The sequence below is a fragment of the Ooceraea biroi genome, chromosome 8, assembly GCF_003672135.1.
Source record: "Ooceraea biroi isolate clonal line C1 chromosome 8, Obir_v5.4, whole genome shotgun sequence".
NCBI classification, from domain to species: Eukaryota; Metazoa; Arthropoda; class Insecta; order Hymenoptera; family Formicidae; genus Ooceraea; species Ooceraea biroi.
The window spans coordinates 2,913,142-2,928,398 of NC_039513.1; the positions used below are offsets into that span (position 1 = coordinate 2,913,142).

Genomic DNA, 15,257 nt, shown 5'->3' on the forward strand with positions numbered 1-15,257 from the left:
TGCAGCTTCTCTCGTTACATGACTTTTTAAATAATAGAGTTTGTCGATAGGAGGAATCTCGTCATTATTACTAATCGAGTTAAACAAGTTGCGAAATGATAGTCAAGCTGAATATTTCCCGGAGAATTTAGGCAGCGTGATTTTTGATAACGCGCGGACGACTACGATGCGAGATGCGGATGAACCTGACACGATCTTCATGAGATTCTTTATCTCGACGCCGAGAGCAACGATTTGAGGATGTAATTGCATTAATGCATCTTTAACATTGCGATAAAGTTCGTTGCAAGTCGCGAAAGTCATCCTTGAAATACTCGTTTTCAAGATCTTCTTCAGTTTGTTTAGCGAACAGGTTTTGTGAACTGATTGACTCTTACTCTAGTTGAAGTCGAGAATTAATCGTGACTAAAGTTTTCTTTACCAAGCTTCTTCAATTTTCGATGATGCGAATGATGGGGTAGTAAAGATCGCGTTGCTGACAAACGGCAACGTTAATCGTTGACATGACAATTCGTTACGCACTGAAAAATCATAATGTTTGATTATAGCTGCACTGAGTTACCGCACACGAGTGTCACTATTGAGTGATTTGGTCAATCAAACAAAAGATATTCGATAACTGTTAAAATCTTTAATCGTTAGAGGGTCGAAGATGTTGGGGAAGATTATCGAATGATAACAACGTGCAGTGATTAAGCACCGAACAGCGCGAACACGCTGTTAGCTATCAAATAAATACAGCGATTTGAGTTTGTCCACTGACAAACCTGCAAAGTTTTGAGCAATTGTTCATTGTCAATGTCAAAGCTATGAATAATTAAAATTGTCTTAACATGTTATCTTAACACTTACTAAAAAGTCTTTACCCTCTTTTCTTTGCATATTTATTCGGGATATTGAATTCTAATAAGAGAGAAAGAATTTATTAGAATGTATTTTTTTTATTTTGAATAGTGTTTAGAGTTTTGTTCAGTGTCAACAGGTGACCATTTCGAAAACATTTTCTATGCATTTTGCTTAACACCATTTGTACACATTCTCTTATAACGCAAAATTTATTTATCAAATCATTTTATAGAAGTTTTGTATCGTAAGCTAATAAAACTGACAGACTTTTTGTATTCAATTGTCTGATTTTTTCAATTTTATCCATTTATTCACAAAAAAGAGCTAAAAGACACTAAATAGTTTCAGTAACTTCTTAATTATTATCCTATGCATGTTGCTTATCATCAACAAGTTGCTTATAATGCAATATCGAATTATAATTATGTCACCAAGCAATGTTGTTTCTCTAAATTCTGACTTTAGCTTTCAAAATTCGCGATCTATTATTGCTTCTTTCGTTTTGTTATTGTATCGAAAAGTGTAATATTATATATTTAAGTTAAAAATAAATGAAATACGAATCAGAAGCTTGAAATAAAAATTCTTTAGTTTCTAAATTAACTCGCAAAGTCACGGAAGTAATTTGTCTTGTCAACTCTATCGCAACGACCAGCATACGCAGTTTCGAATAAACAGTCATTAATATTTATATGGATGGTTGTTATTAGATTGGTGAGCACGTGCAGCTCACGCGAAAATAATAACGTGCAATTTATCAGCGAAATCACCGGTTATAAATAAATATAAATAGAAATATAGATCTGTGCGGCTTTAGTCAACTTTTCAATAACCTGGAATGCTGTTAAGTTTTTTTGACAAGAACGATAAATTATACGCGGTCTCTACATTTCATGGAAAGCAATTATAAAATGCAATCTTATATGATTCCCCTCTAGTAAACACATTTCAAAGATGCAAATAATATGGAAATTTTTAAGTGTATAGTTATTCGAGTAGATAATTATGGATAATTAATAAGCTTGATTAAATGATTAATATGTCTGTATTACAAAATGTCGATTGTGGAGGCTCTATTTTACTACGAGAATATATAACATCAATTTTTAAACATCAATTTTTTATATTATTAGTTTAATCGAAAAATTCATATCGACTCTCTTATTAAAATCAAACTCTGCATTAAGAACTAATATAAAGTTTTGCGTTTGAACCCTGCCAAAAAATCTACACGGATAACAAAACATTATATTAATTTTTAATGCAAAGCTTTGCATTTGAATTTTGCTAAGGAGATCGACATGGACTTTACGATCAATATTATTTGTTTTTGTTTCATTAAAAGTTTGCTTGGCAAAAAGTTATATTTGTAAATGTCATAATATTTTCCATTTATACATCTTCCCAGATATTTATGGGTTTATGAAAAATAAATTATTGAAAATATTTGATCAGAAAACTGTTGCATGTATCTATTATATCTTTGTCAATTTTATGCACGATTTAATGAAAACATTATATCCCTCTTCAACAAAGTATAGTGACATAGCTGTAACGTTACGTAATATTTGAATTTAAATATTTATATAATTAACTTATTGGTTTTATTACATTTTATATAAATCTTTTATTCTGAGATTTGGCAAAGTCTTTTAGATTTCTTTAAAACAAGCTTTTAATGAGAGAGAGAGAGAGAGAGAGAGAGAGAGATAGATAGAGAGAGATTCGAATATAAACTATCTAAATTTTTATAAGATTTCCATGACAGATATCCTAAAAACTTGCACATTGCTATTTTCAAATTATGAAATTCATCTCTAGTGAAACTATTTTCGCTAAAATAATTTTCCATTTTGTTGAGAAACTATTGGTGTCTCGGAAGTGTATTTGCCTTGAAAGGTGATGCATATGATCTATACATATACTCACTACTGCATGGTACAAATGATATTTCTGTACAACTTAAGGATTTGTTGAAACAACTGGTGCGGTTCGTCGATGTAAACAAATCCTCAATTTACTCGATGAGCAATTGAGGCAAGATATCGTTATGCACATGAATGCGTGTGTTCAATTGCGTAAGTGACGCATCCGGTCGATCGAAGTAACAAAGCGGAGGGTTCGTCAAGCCACGATCAGACGTGATTTCCTTCCTGACAACGCAGGGCTCAAAAAAGTAAAGAGATGGAGACGAAACTAATATATATAAAGCTATTGTTGAGAGGTAAAAGTATTTCGTTCCATAGCTATATTGAGATTTGTTGTCTTCTATCTTGGACTGAGCAACAATGAAAAAAATAAGGGACGAGCAGAGTAAAGAAAAAAGATAGGAAAAAGGCGAGAGGAGGGAGAAGAGATAAAAGTTTTTCTATCATCATCACTTCACGTTCAATTCGCACAAAATAGATAATGAGGCTTAAAGGGATTCATGTTTCACTTCGTTCTTTTTTATCTTCCTGAAAGATCAACTTCACTCGCGTAAACATCCTTTCTTCACGTGTCATCTTATTCATTCTATCTCTTATGTGTTAATTCTTTGGTTTGAAATTATAGGCAGAATAATTCATAGAATGTTTTTACAAATCTCATTTACTTACTGTTTGCGTCAATCTTATAGTATTCTTTGAATGCAGACTATTGTGCAACATGTTATATATAATAATGGGATGATGGTAATTTGCGATGTTTTATCATACATGGAAGATCAACGAAGATTCTTATTCTTTATGCTTTGCAATTTCAAGATATCGAAATTAATGCTAAGTGAAAACAAAATGACTCGTATGCTGAAATTTTGTCACGTCAGCCTTGACCTGATATATTCACTGAATCCCTCGATACATCAACCGTCAATTTTTACGTAAACTTTATACGAAACATCAATTTTCGAGGTCGTAAGTAAGAAGAAGTCGAGAAACGATACACTATCTGGCGTCGAATTACGGTGAGTTTGCAAAGACGAGTTATAGACTACTTCGATTTACCTCCAACGCACTTCTTTTTTATTTCGTCGTAAATCGTGTCGTAAATATGGCTACCTCGTTTTGAGACACGATATATGCCACGACTGACAACGAGTTATTGGCAATTTGCACAGTAGCGATTTGCTCGGCGCGTTCTGCCACTCGTAATCCTTCATTCTGTAGTGAGTTTGATCGACGGCAGACATTCTCGACGTGGTAATAAGATGATCCCGGAAGCTCCTTCTCGTTGAGATTTCTCTGTTATCTCTCTGGTGCCAAAACTTTCTGTAGACATTGGTTTCAACTTTTGCCTTCTCCTGCTTCCCTCCTCCCACCGTGCCTTCTCATGCATAAGGATAGGCATTCGAGGCATTGAAAGTCTTGAATAATGTTATAATAATACATATACATAATACTTATTAAAAAATTGTTAAGAGAGTCATGTGGCACACACATAAGTTTTCGTGTATTATATATAAGTATATCATATAATAAAATACAATATATAAGTTCGTGATAATCAATGTTTTAAATATGTCAATATTTCGCCAATTAACAATGATAAGATAACATTTCCCACACAGCAAAATATATCAGCTGACATAATCGCATATGTATATGCCTACAATTTTAAGTCATATCTGAGATATTTTATTTTCAGATATTCACAGAATATCTGTAGGATATCTCATAACTCTATATCACATTTTTCTTTGAAAAAGATATCTGTGCAACATTTGCACATGACTATCTTTATTCATACCTGATCGAAAAGCATAAATATTTTTAAGACGTCTCTGAGATATCTCTACGACGTTTAAAAACATATATCCCAGGCAGCCTCTGGTTCACCAAGCGACCGATAGATGACCAGGCCAGGCGTGACGTTCTCGCAAGTAACATTTGCGTTATCACCTTATAAATAATCCGGAAAACCGATCCACTACTCTTTTCTTCTTCTCTTCTTTTGGACTCTTTTGAAGTAAATAAAGAGTGCGTAACTGCACTTTTTCAAAAGGTGAAATTTTATTACTTTTGGACGTTTCAATAAAATGGTTATGAAACGTTACGTCAAAACGTTTATGAAACGGCTTTGAAACCTATGTGCGCTGCCTGGGATGTCTGAAATATATTATTTGTCGTGATTTTTCCGTTTTGAGAAATAAATTGCATATAATATCTGCTTTTAATGAGGCATACATATCATCTATATATACAGAATCAGATATCACATCTGAGATGAAATTATCATGACTTTTTATAATCTTGGAGATGTCTCTGAAATATTCTCATGATATCTTGACAGTAATTTACAATCAGATATTCTGACATTTAGATATTTCCTAGATATCTTTGTGATATATTTTGCTGTGTGGGTTATCTTATACGGGTTATCTTTTTATCCTGTTTTATCTCTTAAGAGAAAATTCTGCTTTGCCATTGAGAGATAATTCTGCTGTGCTTTACTACTTTACTCTATACTCAATTCTTAGTTATCATCGATTAGTTCTCGTATTGATCAGTTTTAGTATAATAGAATTAATTATAACAAATATTTTTTCTTTAATAAATAATAAATATCCTTTATAAATATAATAAGTTTAAGAGAAAAAAATGTACATATTTTTAATTGTATTATTACATATTCTCTCTCTTTCTTGTGATGACTATTAGATGACCATATTTTTATATCTAAGAATATCATGTGTCGTAAAATATGCGATGCTTGCGAGGTAAACATTTGCAGCTAAAATAATGTGGAGTTTACTACCTGCATGTTTCATTAAAGATTTTTGTCATAAAATGCGTCTCTCATTGGCGGAATTGCAAGCGGGTTGCAAGAAAACGGTCCCGCTCTGGGAAAAGTCAAGTGGACGATTCCGCGTTTAAGTTACGAGTTTGAACTACACGAGGCGGAACGCGGAACGAAATGGAACAGAGCGGCGCAGAGTGGAGCACAGATTTCTATAATACACTAGACTGCTAGCTCACTAGATAAGCTGAACAAAATCTATGTATTGAAGCCGTCATTGAGAGGGAAAGTTGATGTATTGTGGAATGTAAGATGGCCGTCACGTACATACACAAGGATAATCATTGTTTGATTTGTTAATAGTTGATGAGTCATTTGTCTACCTGGCAAATGTCCTGCCTGGTGATGAAACGTTTGTTGTTTTGGCCATACCGCAATAGCTCAAATTACGTGTATGTGCATTGTGTCATTCGAGAACTGTGAATGCGATACGTCGACAGATGCTCTGAAATCTATACCCGAATTTGAGCTACAGCCAGCTCGCTTTTGTGTAATACCGTTGAGAAGTGATAAAGATCATGCAAAAAAAAAAGAAAAAGAATATGAACACAAAGTGGATAGATACGAAAACTTTTATCTTTAGGCGAAAATCAGAACGAGCGCGTTTTTCTTTTCTGAAAGCATAATTACTTTCAGGTATTGATGCTCTTAAATATAGTTGAATAATCAAACTTTAATGCCGCTTGACAACTTGGTCGAAATAGTTTCGATGGAGATTGATCTCTTCGATCATTTGCGGTTTGCACTAAATGGACTCAATCGGATCTGTCTATGTTCATTCGTAGCGTGAAATTAGATTTTAGTTCTATCACATCATTCTTCTATCACGAACAAAAAGAATTCCGCTGGATGCAGTCACATTTGTCACAATTTGTACGAGGGATGAGAGATGAATTTTCTTTAAAAATTTTTATCTTTGTTGTTATTGGTATATCTGAAAATGAAATAAGCTATACTACGAACAAGAAGCTGTAATATAGAAAGAATAAAAATAAGAATAAGAATATTTTATTATCCAATGAAATCACTTAATATTCGTGACTGTAGAAATTTATTTATTAAATTGCTTGTTTCAATTTTACAATAAGATGTTCTAAAAATTTACGTTATTTTCAAAATATGTCTTTTGATTATTTTAAAATTATTTTCATATCAATAGTTAGTCTTGTGATTTTGAGAACATAATACCTTGTTTAAAATTTATTCTGTTTAATATAATGTTTGTGCAATATCTGTATGCGTTTTTTAATTTCAAACTTTTCGTTTCTCGATTATTATGGAAGCTTTTAGAAAATCCAATAAGTGACTTGTGCAAAAGTTTCATTAAGTTTCGTTTAACTTATTATGTTACATTAGGCACTTTTTCAAGATCGCGTATGTGTTTTTTGCGTTATCGTTATGTAACTCGCGCTTAAGCAAACTCGAGCAATGAACAAATTGCCTCGGCTGGAATACAATACTTTACGTGTCGCAATCGATTCGCTGTGGAAACTAATTGCACGCACCGTTCCAAGAATTCTTTGCGTTAACTGTCAGTATAAATTTCCACCACACATACGCCGCCACTATCGCAGTTACATCATAATTGAGGAAAGTGGACAGTTTCCTATTTTTTGACACCCCAGAGAAGAGGAGAAAGCGCCCGGATTGCATTCACATACGTATGCGGCTTTCCTACCTTGCCCGAGCTAATTCGCAAAGTAATCATTTCTCTGAAGGAATCACTGATCCGTGATTTACGATGTACGTTTGTTTCCGACGTGCCACGTTGGTTGAGTCTTACACGGTAATTTTTCTTGATATAATATTTATATGTAAAAAATGTCAGTTTTTATAATCAGTTTTTATAATAATAATAAAAATTATAAAAATGTCATACTTTATGATAATTTTTTAGTTTTTCTCGTTTTCAAGAAAGTGTTTTGCTACTTCCTGTGGCGTTTAAATACATTTTATATTTTTTGATCGATAACATTGGGTTATCAAAAATGTGAAACTCGAAATTTTTCGTTAAACAGAGTCGATTTTTTGTTCGAGATTCGTATTTTAATGAAAATTGTATTTACATATTCTTGTCTCTATTCGAATTTTTAGTTGAATTCGATGTCATAATATTTTAATTCGATCACGAGTGAATAGTGATCTTCAAAGCTTGGTACTCAAAATTTTATCGTTCTTTACGTAGTTCTATTTCTGCATGATGGGACGAATCTACGCACACGTAATCCGTTAGTTAAAGACGTATTGCTCGGCTAGATCTTCCTTCCTAAATTCTCTCTGTGCTACTTTTTCCTTTTTTTAAGATGAATAACATAAAGAAGGTCAATAAAAGTTACAAACTACTCATTTATGACGAGCCTATGTAGTAATCCAAGCAGTAGTTATAATATTACCGCGTTGTCTATACATCATCTGATCGAATGCTCACTAGCTAATGTCGCATAAAAAATGTGCAATAATCGTAGGCAGTTACTATTGGCATAGCGTTTCTGCACGAGAGTGTGTCTTCCCTTTTTTTCTCGTCCTGCGATTTGCATCGTTACAAATCAGGCCAGAATTCTGTGGCGAAGCATCCCTATATAGCCTATATAACGGGAAGATAGTTCAATGAGTTGTATGATTACAATTTTCATAGGAAAGACGCTAAATGTTTCGATAAGGTCAGGTATCACGAATATCAATTGACATATATTATAGAGGTCATCTTCCCGAGTAATCTACAAAAGGTTTTAGCCGGCGGCTAAATTGTTTATTAAAAAGTTATTAACAAAAAATATTTAATGATTAGTAAATGATTCCTCATGGGTTCGACGAGTCCGTGTCTTGGACATTCCACGCCAATCGAGGTCCATCGCGGGCTGGGTAGTTCCTCTGGAGTTTGTTTATATTGTTTTTCGATGGGGGGCAGATGGAGGCAAAGCCGTTAATGACCGCCAGCTAAAACCTTTTACAGATTACTCACGAAGATAACCGCAGTGGACAAGTTTAATATTCGTATAAATGTGAGCGAAATTATCCTTGTAATGATATTAAATAGCATTTTACTGAATACTAAAATTGTTGATTTAATTTCGTGAATTCATGAGAGAATTCTTGGTCACTTGATTTCGCTTATGTGTCAGATTTACGTGGCTATCGCCGCAAGATATTGTCGCCTTCATCAGTCACGTAAACATTGACGACAGCTGATTTGCTAATTGGTACCAAACATCTGAGCTCAGCCTTTGGACGGCCGAGCGTACAATCGCCATAGAACCGTTAATGCGATCGCAAATAGTACTGATAAATTACCAATACCATGATTAATCAAATTCGATTGAATCTTCGCCTGAAATTCGATTACTTAGACGCAGTCAAAGTCTAGTTTTCCAATCGAGCATGTATATATACAGGGTGGGTCCAAACGTTCCGGCCAGACTTTGAGATCTTATTTGAAATTTAATTCTGAACAAAAAGTTTCCTATAAACATGGGTCGAAAAATGCTTTCCGAAAAAGTTAGCGCCAAAAAACCTCTGAAATCACGGTTATTTAGGTATACATTTTTATAAATATCGAGGAAAGTATGCGTTTTTTAACAAAAAGTACCGAAACAAATGTTGTAGAGATAATTGATTCAATGTAAAAGGCACCGAATTAATTTATACTATTATCTAATTATCTAATACAATTATCTTATTATCTAATACATATAATATATAATAAATATAATACATATAAATTATACTTATAATCTAATACATATCTCGACCACAAGTACCTAATGAAAATCTTTTATATTTTTTATTATGGAATTATCTGTTGAAAATTTCTTCAGATATCTTTAAATATATCTCAAAAAATTATCTTGAGAAGAAATATTTTCTTATTATTGTATGGATCCTTATAAACGGCGCGCCGAGCCCATGAAATAATTTTGTTCAGCTAGAATCGGGATTCAGTCCACTGTGCGGCGCTTTCTTTTTTCTTTTGTCAATCTTTTCAAGACATATTTTTACTTGCATATTCGTATATTCATATATTCGCATACTTGCATATTCGTATACTTACATATATGTAAATGGATATAATTAATTGTGAATTTGGCGAGCAATATGCGAAGCGCCTTTCGATGATTTTATGCACGTTCAGAATTTGTGAGAATGCAAGTTGTTGAAACGTCCATCAAACTTCGGTATCAAAATTCGGTTTCCTCTCCTCCGTGATTATCCTCGGCCATGGGTTTAATCTATCAACGTCAGACGCGTTATCTGTTACTACTAATGTGGATTCAAGAGCTCGGCCACTATTTCGCAGCTGATATAACTCGATAGCAGTTATGGTGGCATGTAACAGAACCATAATAATTATCACGTTTAAATAAGCAATAAAAAGATTTTGTAAAGAGCAATCAGTTTTCTTAGATACTTTAGAAAATAATGTATAACAGTTTTAATAAACTATATCTTTTTTTCCTTGCAATGCCTGACTCAAATTCATTTGTACGAGTGCTCATATTTTTTATTACTTTTTAGCAATTACAATATTTTTCATGAAATCCGGATCAATACCGGTCACTCCTAGTATGTCTTTGCAGTGCTTCACTCTGGAGTCTTTTTGATTCTCTGTCAGCGTACGAAGCGTGTGGTACGAAGCATGCAGAGATCTTCCGTTTGCCTAAGTTTTTGGTCAAATTTTGATATATAATGCTTTTAAATATGTCAGTAAACTTCTTAATGGGATTTGAAGATACAGCGGTCCAACGGAAATTATATGCACATGTTTTACATATCTTTAGAGGTATGACTTATTTTTAGCGGCGAGCTCGTGGAACGTCTGCGATATTCTCCCTTCAAGCGAACATTTCATCTAAAAACATTGGAATGATTCAAACAATTACTATATACATACTTTTCACATTTCGTATGTTACGCCTGCTGTTTTTTTGCTCAGCTTAAAACATAGGGTAATATTAACTCTTTGTTCCATTCCTTTGTGTTTTTGACGAGCATCAATAATGTGACATTTAATGTCGAAACGTTTATAGCATGTAACACTTGAATTATTCTGTGAATGACGAGTTAATTTGCAGATCGATGGATGAGATATCACTATTCGGTATATCGGTAAACTATTATATATGTATTTAGATTAATAATCAACCGTTGTTTACTAAGTATGGTACAATTTATAAAACATATATGCATGTGCAATTCCGTATGTATTCTTCATTATCGCTTTCAAAGGTTTACGTATTTGTGGTCGACAATAATTAACGTATATACAAGCTAATGCGCTGCTAATTTCGTACAATTACGATTAAATTATTCGTGATTATTCTAATAAATATTGATGTATCGCTCTGATTATGCGGACATTTATTTTAACGTAGCGCTCAAGGCAATGAAAGAAATATTGCATAATTGGAGTTATGTTAAACTATACCATTTAATCAATCTCGAATTTATAATCCTATGCAGTCAGTATTTTAATTAACAAAATACTTACATTTGTAAGTTTGTACATTAATTTTCAAGATTGTCGAAGAATCTGTAATCATAAAAATAGATATAAAGATTTGTATTTTAATTTATTTGTTTGATTTTCTGGGGTTTCAGGGGAACATCCGGCGGCCATGCAGCACGGGAACTCTAGCAACAGCGGAGCGGCCACGAGGACGTTGGCGTTACTCCTATTGCTTTTGCACGCCGGCTCCTTCGCGAGGTGACTGGTCGATCATGAGACGCTGCAATAAGAGAGCACGGCCGATAACTTCATCCAGGCGAGAGCGAAACGACGATATAAGAATAATGTTCAAAGACCAGGAAGAATGAGGAGGTGGCAAGGGGTAGCATCATTCACGCTAATTACCACCTACCGAACTTTATGAATCAACCAAATCTTCTTTCCGTATATTGCGATCGATTTGTCGGAATAGCAAATTGTACAGACAACAAAAAATAGGATGATGCATGAAGACTTTAACAGCGCGGAGAATTCGCCAACTTCGCTCTCACTTCTGAAATGTGAATTGACAGCCAATTCTGTTCACCATTCATGATCCACTATCCTTTTCTTGAACAACTTCCACACTCCGTGCTATCGCAGGTATTATGAAACGATCGTGCACCATTAATGTTACTATCAATACGAATCCTTTGTGGATGTGTGAACACGAAAAAGGAGCAAACTACAAAGAGCGTACAAACAGACTGATTTGTCTTGAGAGGATGAAAAATCTCCTTTACTTCGACATTTGCGGATAACATAGAGTTAGCATTTGTTTTTCCTAATGCGATGCCTGCAGAATGTGTGGAGATCTATCGGTGAACGCAACTGATTCGGACTTAAAGAGGATTGTTCTATTTGGATACAATGCTTATCGGACACGACAATTTTTAACAACCAACTGCAATTGCATTTGTACATGATTATATTCGGACATGTTAGTATTTAGATACAGTTAAAATTCAAGACGGACTTGTCAGTTGCATGCAAATTAAAATACACTAAATAAATTACAAAAATGACAAAAATGATTTTTATATCTAATTGATAATTCTAAATTTTACTTTGCTCCGAAGCTACGATATGAGCTGCATTTTGTTTTATGTATATCAAAATACAAAGACCTATCTAGAATAACGTCCGAACGCAATCGTGTATAAATACATTTGGTTGTAAAAAGCTTGCGTTTGGGATGTTTCCAATTAAAGAGGTAAGAAGTAATGTATTTTTGGTTTCTGACCATCAGATCGATTGGTAATTCATAAAGAAACTAAGAAAAATGGAAGGATCTCCTCCTTCCTAATTTTTATAAGTTCTAAATATGTTAAAATATAACTTAAGATAGAAGATGCATAATTTTAAAAGTGTTTAGTTTTACATTAAGAGGTTGAGAGCCTTGGTTGAAGCCCTTTAAAAATATTACTTCTTTTCTAACCAAATAACATCGAAACGAGATAAGAGATGTTAAAAAATCTTTCTAACAAAACACTCTGGTAATTATTTACTTTAGGGGACATCTCGTCGATGACTTCACTTTGATCTCGATTTGATCTCGACCTTGATCTTGACATATATTGGATTAGGATTTCTTAGAGATAAGAGGGAAGGACTTTGCCTCGCTCACATATTTATACTAAAATTTTTTAAATTGTCTATATTATAATAAACTTACAGTTTCCAGTTAAATTCCAGTGAGGAATTTTAGACGCGTCTTTTTATAGAGGCTAAATCTTCTTGCTGAAAGAAATAAATTGAAGAAAATCTCGAGGAAAGAGAAAGAAAAAGCTATGTCGTAATATCGAACATTTGGTTATCATTATTGTCGGATTGAAAAAAGTTGATCGGTGCAAACAAGAGAAGCAGAAAGAAATTACTTATCGATCCTTAAGTCAAAGTAGAAAACGATTTATGACGGAAGTAATTAGCGAGCAGCGCAATCTTATAAATATAGATCGTTTTCGATCGCTTTATTGTCGTTAAATTAGCATTGCTTGCTCAGATAAATGAGGGGTGCGCAGAATGTGAATAATTTTAAGATTTATTTCATTTTTATTACCGTTATTTTATTTTTCTCTGAATTCTTCTTCACAAAAACATTTGGAACATGGATACAAATAAAGATCCTTTAGCTTGAGGATTTATCTTTTCATTAAAGCAAGAAAAGTCGGTTTTGCTGGATTATTTTTTAAAATTTTATCGAATAGTAGAAGAATTAAATGATCCGAGAGATCGCGATGAAATTCTACGCATCTCTAAATGCGATATCCAGAAGTGATCGATAGATCTCCATCACGATGAGGAAACAGTGTAATGCGATTGTATGTTCCTGGAGAAGAGTTCTCGACGACGATTGTTCTGTTAGTCATCGGGTATGCAATTGAATTTTTGTAAAATCATCTATGCCCTTTCTCTCCCGTTTTCTTCAAAACTTCATTCATTCATTCTCTGCCCCACGCTTTTTTATACGTCGAGCAAGATTTGTCCTTGTTAGTATTTGTAAATTACTCTCGCTCACGCGAATGCTGTTATTCCTGCTTCTGTGTATTCCAAAAAATAAAAGCGAAACGTACTCGGACGTAGATGCAAGTAATTAAATGACTCGCATCTCGAATCTACGTTCTAGCTGTGAACGAATATGAGAATGACTGGTAGTGAGTAAGTTTAATCTGATTGTTCGAGATCAATTACTTGTTAGAGTATACGAGCGATCAGCGTACGCTCTTAGCGACACTATTCGAAAGACGTTAAATTAACAAACATACCATTAATGTATATATAAGCGAGCAGTACTGAATTTGTCATTTATGTTGAATCCGATTGTACCAGAATTCGTAAGGCGATTAAAAAAAGGAAAAATAATGATTATTTGTGGGAGATATGTAGTAATTCTCATTCGATCGATTTTTTCCCTCTTTTCTGTGCTTTTCTCTAAAGCTATAGTTAAAATGAATTATTTATTTTCATATTATTCCATTTCTGTCAAAATTTTAATTAAATAATCAGATTTCTGAATTCATTTCAGGAATCAATTTGTTCTGCATGTAAATAAAACAAGATTAAATATGTTTGCAATTATCAATTTTGGAAAATTTGTTCATTACGCAGAAATTAAAAACAAATTGCGATGCAGTTCATTTTTTATGTCCTTCTGTCATTAATATTACGGTTATTTTCTAGTAGTAGAAAATAATACTTGTATGTATCGATCTATCTTTTTCAAGGAGATGTGCCAATATCTCGAAACGTCGAAGATAATTTCAACTTCTGCTCAACTTATCCTTCTTTCCTTCGTCTAAATATCTCAATTGTGCAATTTTATAACATTTGAAATTCAAAATGCAGGAAAAAGTTCTGATAAAATCGTTTTGTCGATATGAGGTAAGTACCTCGTCTTTTGTTTATAAATATGTACATCTTCGACGTAAATAATGTACTGGATTTTATTTGTACCTTGAAGAATTGATTTTTCTCTGATAGAACTTTAATGTGCTGTTGTTATAATAACCAACTTTGGATGGCTACATAAACCTGTTATACTACGTATATGCGATACGTCGGTGATAAGTGCGTCCCGAAATTATTAAGTGTACCAATTAATTCGGTGTTTTTATATTTAGAGTTTTATAATGCTATTTTAAAATAAAATATTTTCTCGTCTTTTTGTGGATTGCAAGTGCAAACTTTTATGTTTCCAAAATATCAAATACCTTGATGTTGAAGATGAATCTAATAACAGAAATTTGCCAGTACATTTGTGTTATATTCTTTTAAAGTTTTGTTATATTCTTCGGCTGGCCTCTAAGACATTCGATAATAACAGGAAAAGAGATAAAGTCTGAAAGGACAAAAACATTAATATTGTCGCATCCGGGCGTTTCTTCTTCGTCGTCACACACACTCGCGACTTGCACTCGCGCAAGAGAAAGAACAACACCAAAAGGAATCACACTTTCGTTAAACTGAACTGCTTTATTAGAACAATTCCAAACGCGTTTACACGGCACAAGGCCACGACCAAATCTATTGTTTATTCCATTATTTATTTATCACGTCACCGGGAGACTCCGTAACATGAAGATTATATTTATTATAGTAATATATTTTTCTCTTGTTTATTAAAGTGGATTTTTAGACAAGCGTGGCATTGTCC

At 33.4% G+C, this 15,257-nt stretch overlaps 1 protein-coding gene across 9 annotated transcripts in view; it reads left to right on the forward strand.

Annotated features, from left to right (window-relative positions):
* The window catches only part of LOC105287792 (T-lymphocyte activation antigen CD86), a 235,361-nt gene extending 221,378 nt beyond the window's left edge, over nucleotides 1-13,983 (forward strand). For all 9 annotated transcript variants that reach the window (XM_011353559.3, XM_011353562.3, XM_011353557.3 and 6 more), the window contains one exon: nucleotides 11,218-13,983. In XM_011353559.3, coding sequence (XP_011351861.1) covers nucleotides 11,218-11,327 — 110 coding nt within the window. In that variant the 3' untranslated portion in view covers nucleotides 11,328-13,983. The remainder of the gene's footprint in view (nucleotides 1-11,217) is intronic.
* Nucleotides 13,984-15,257: the final 1,274 nt, after the last annotated feature.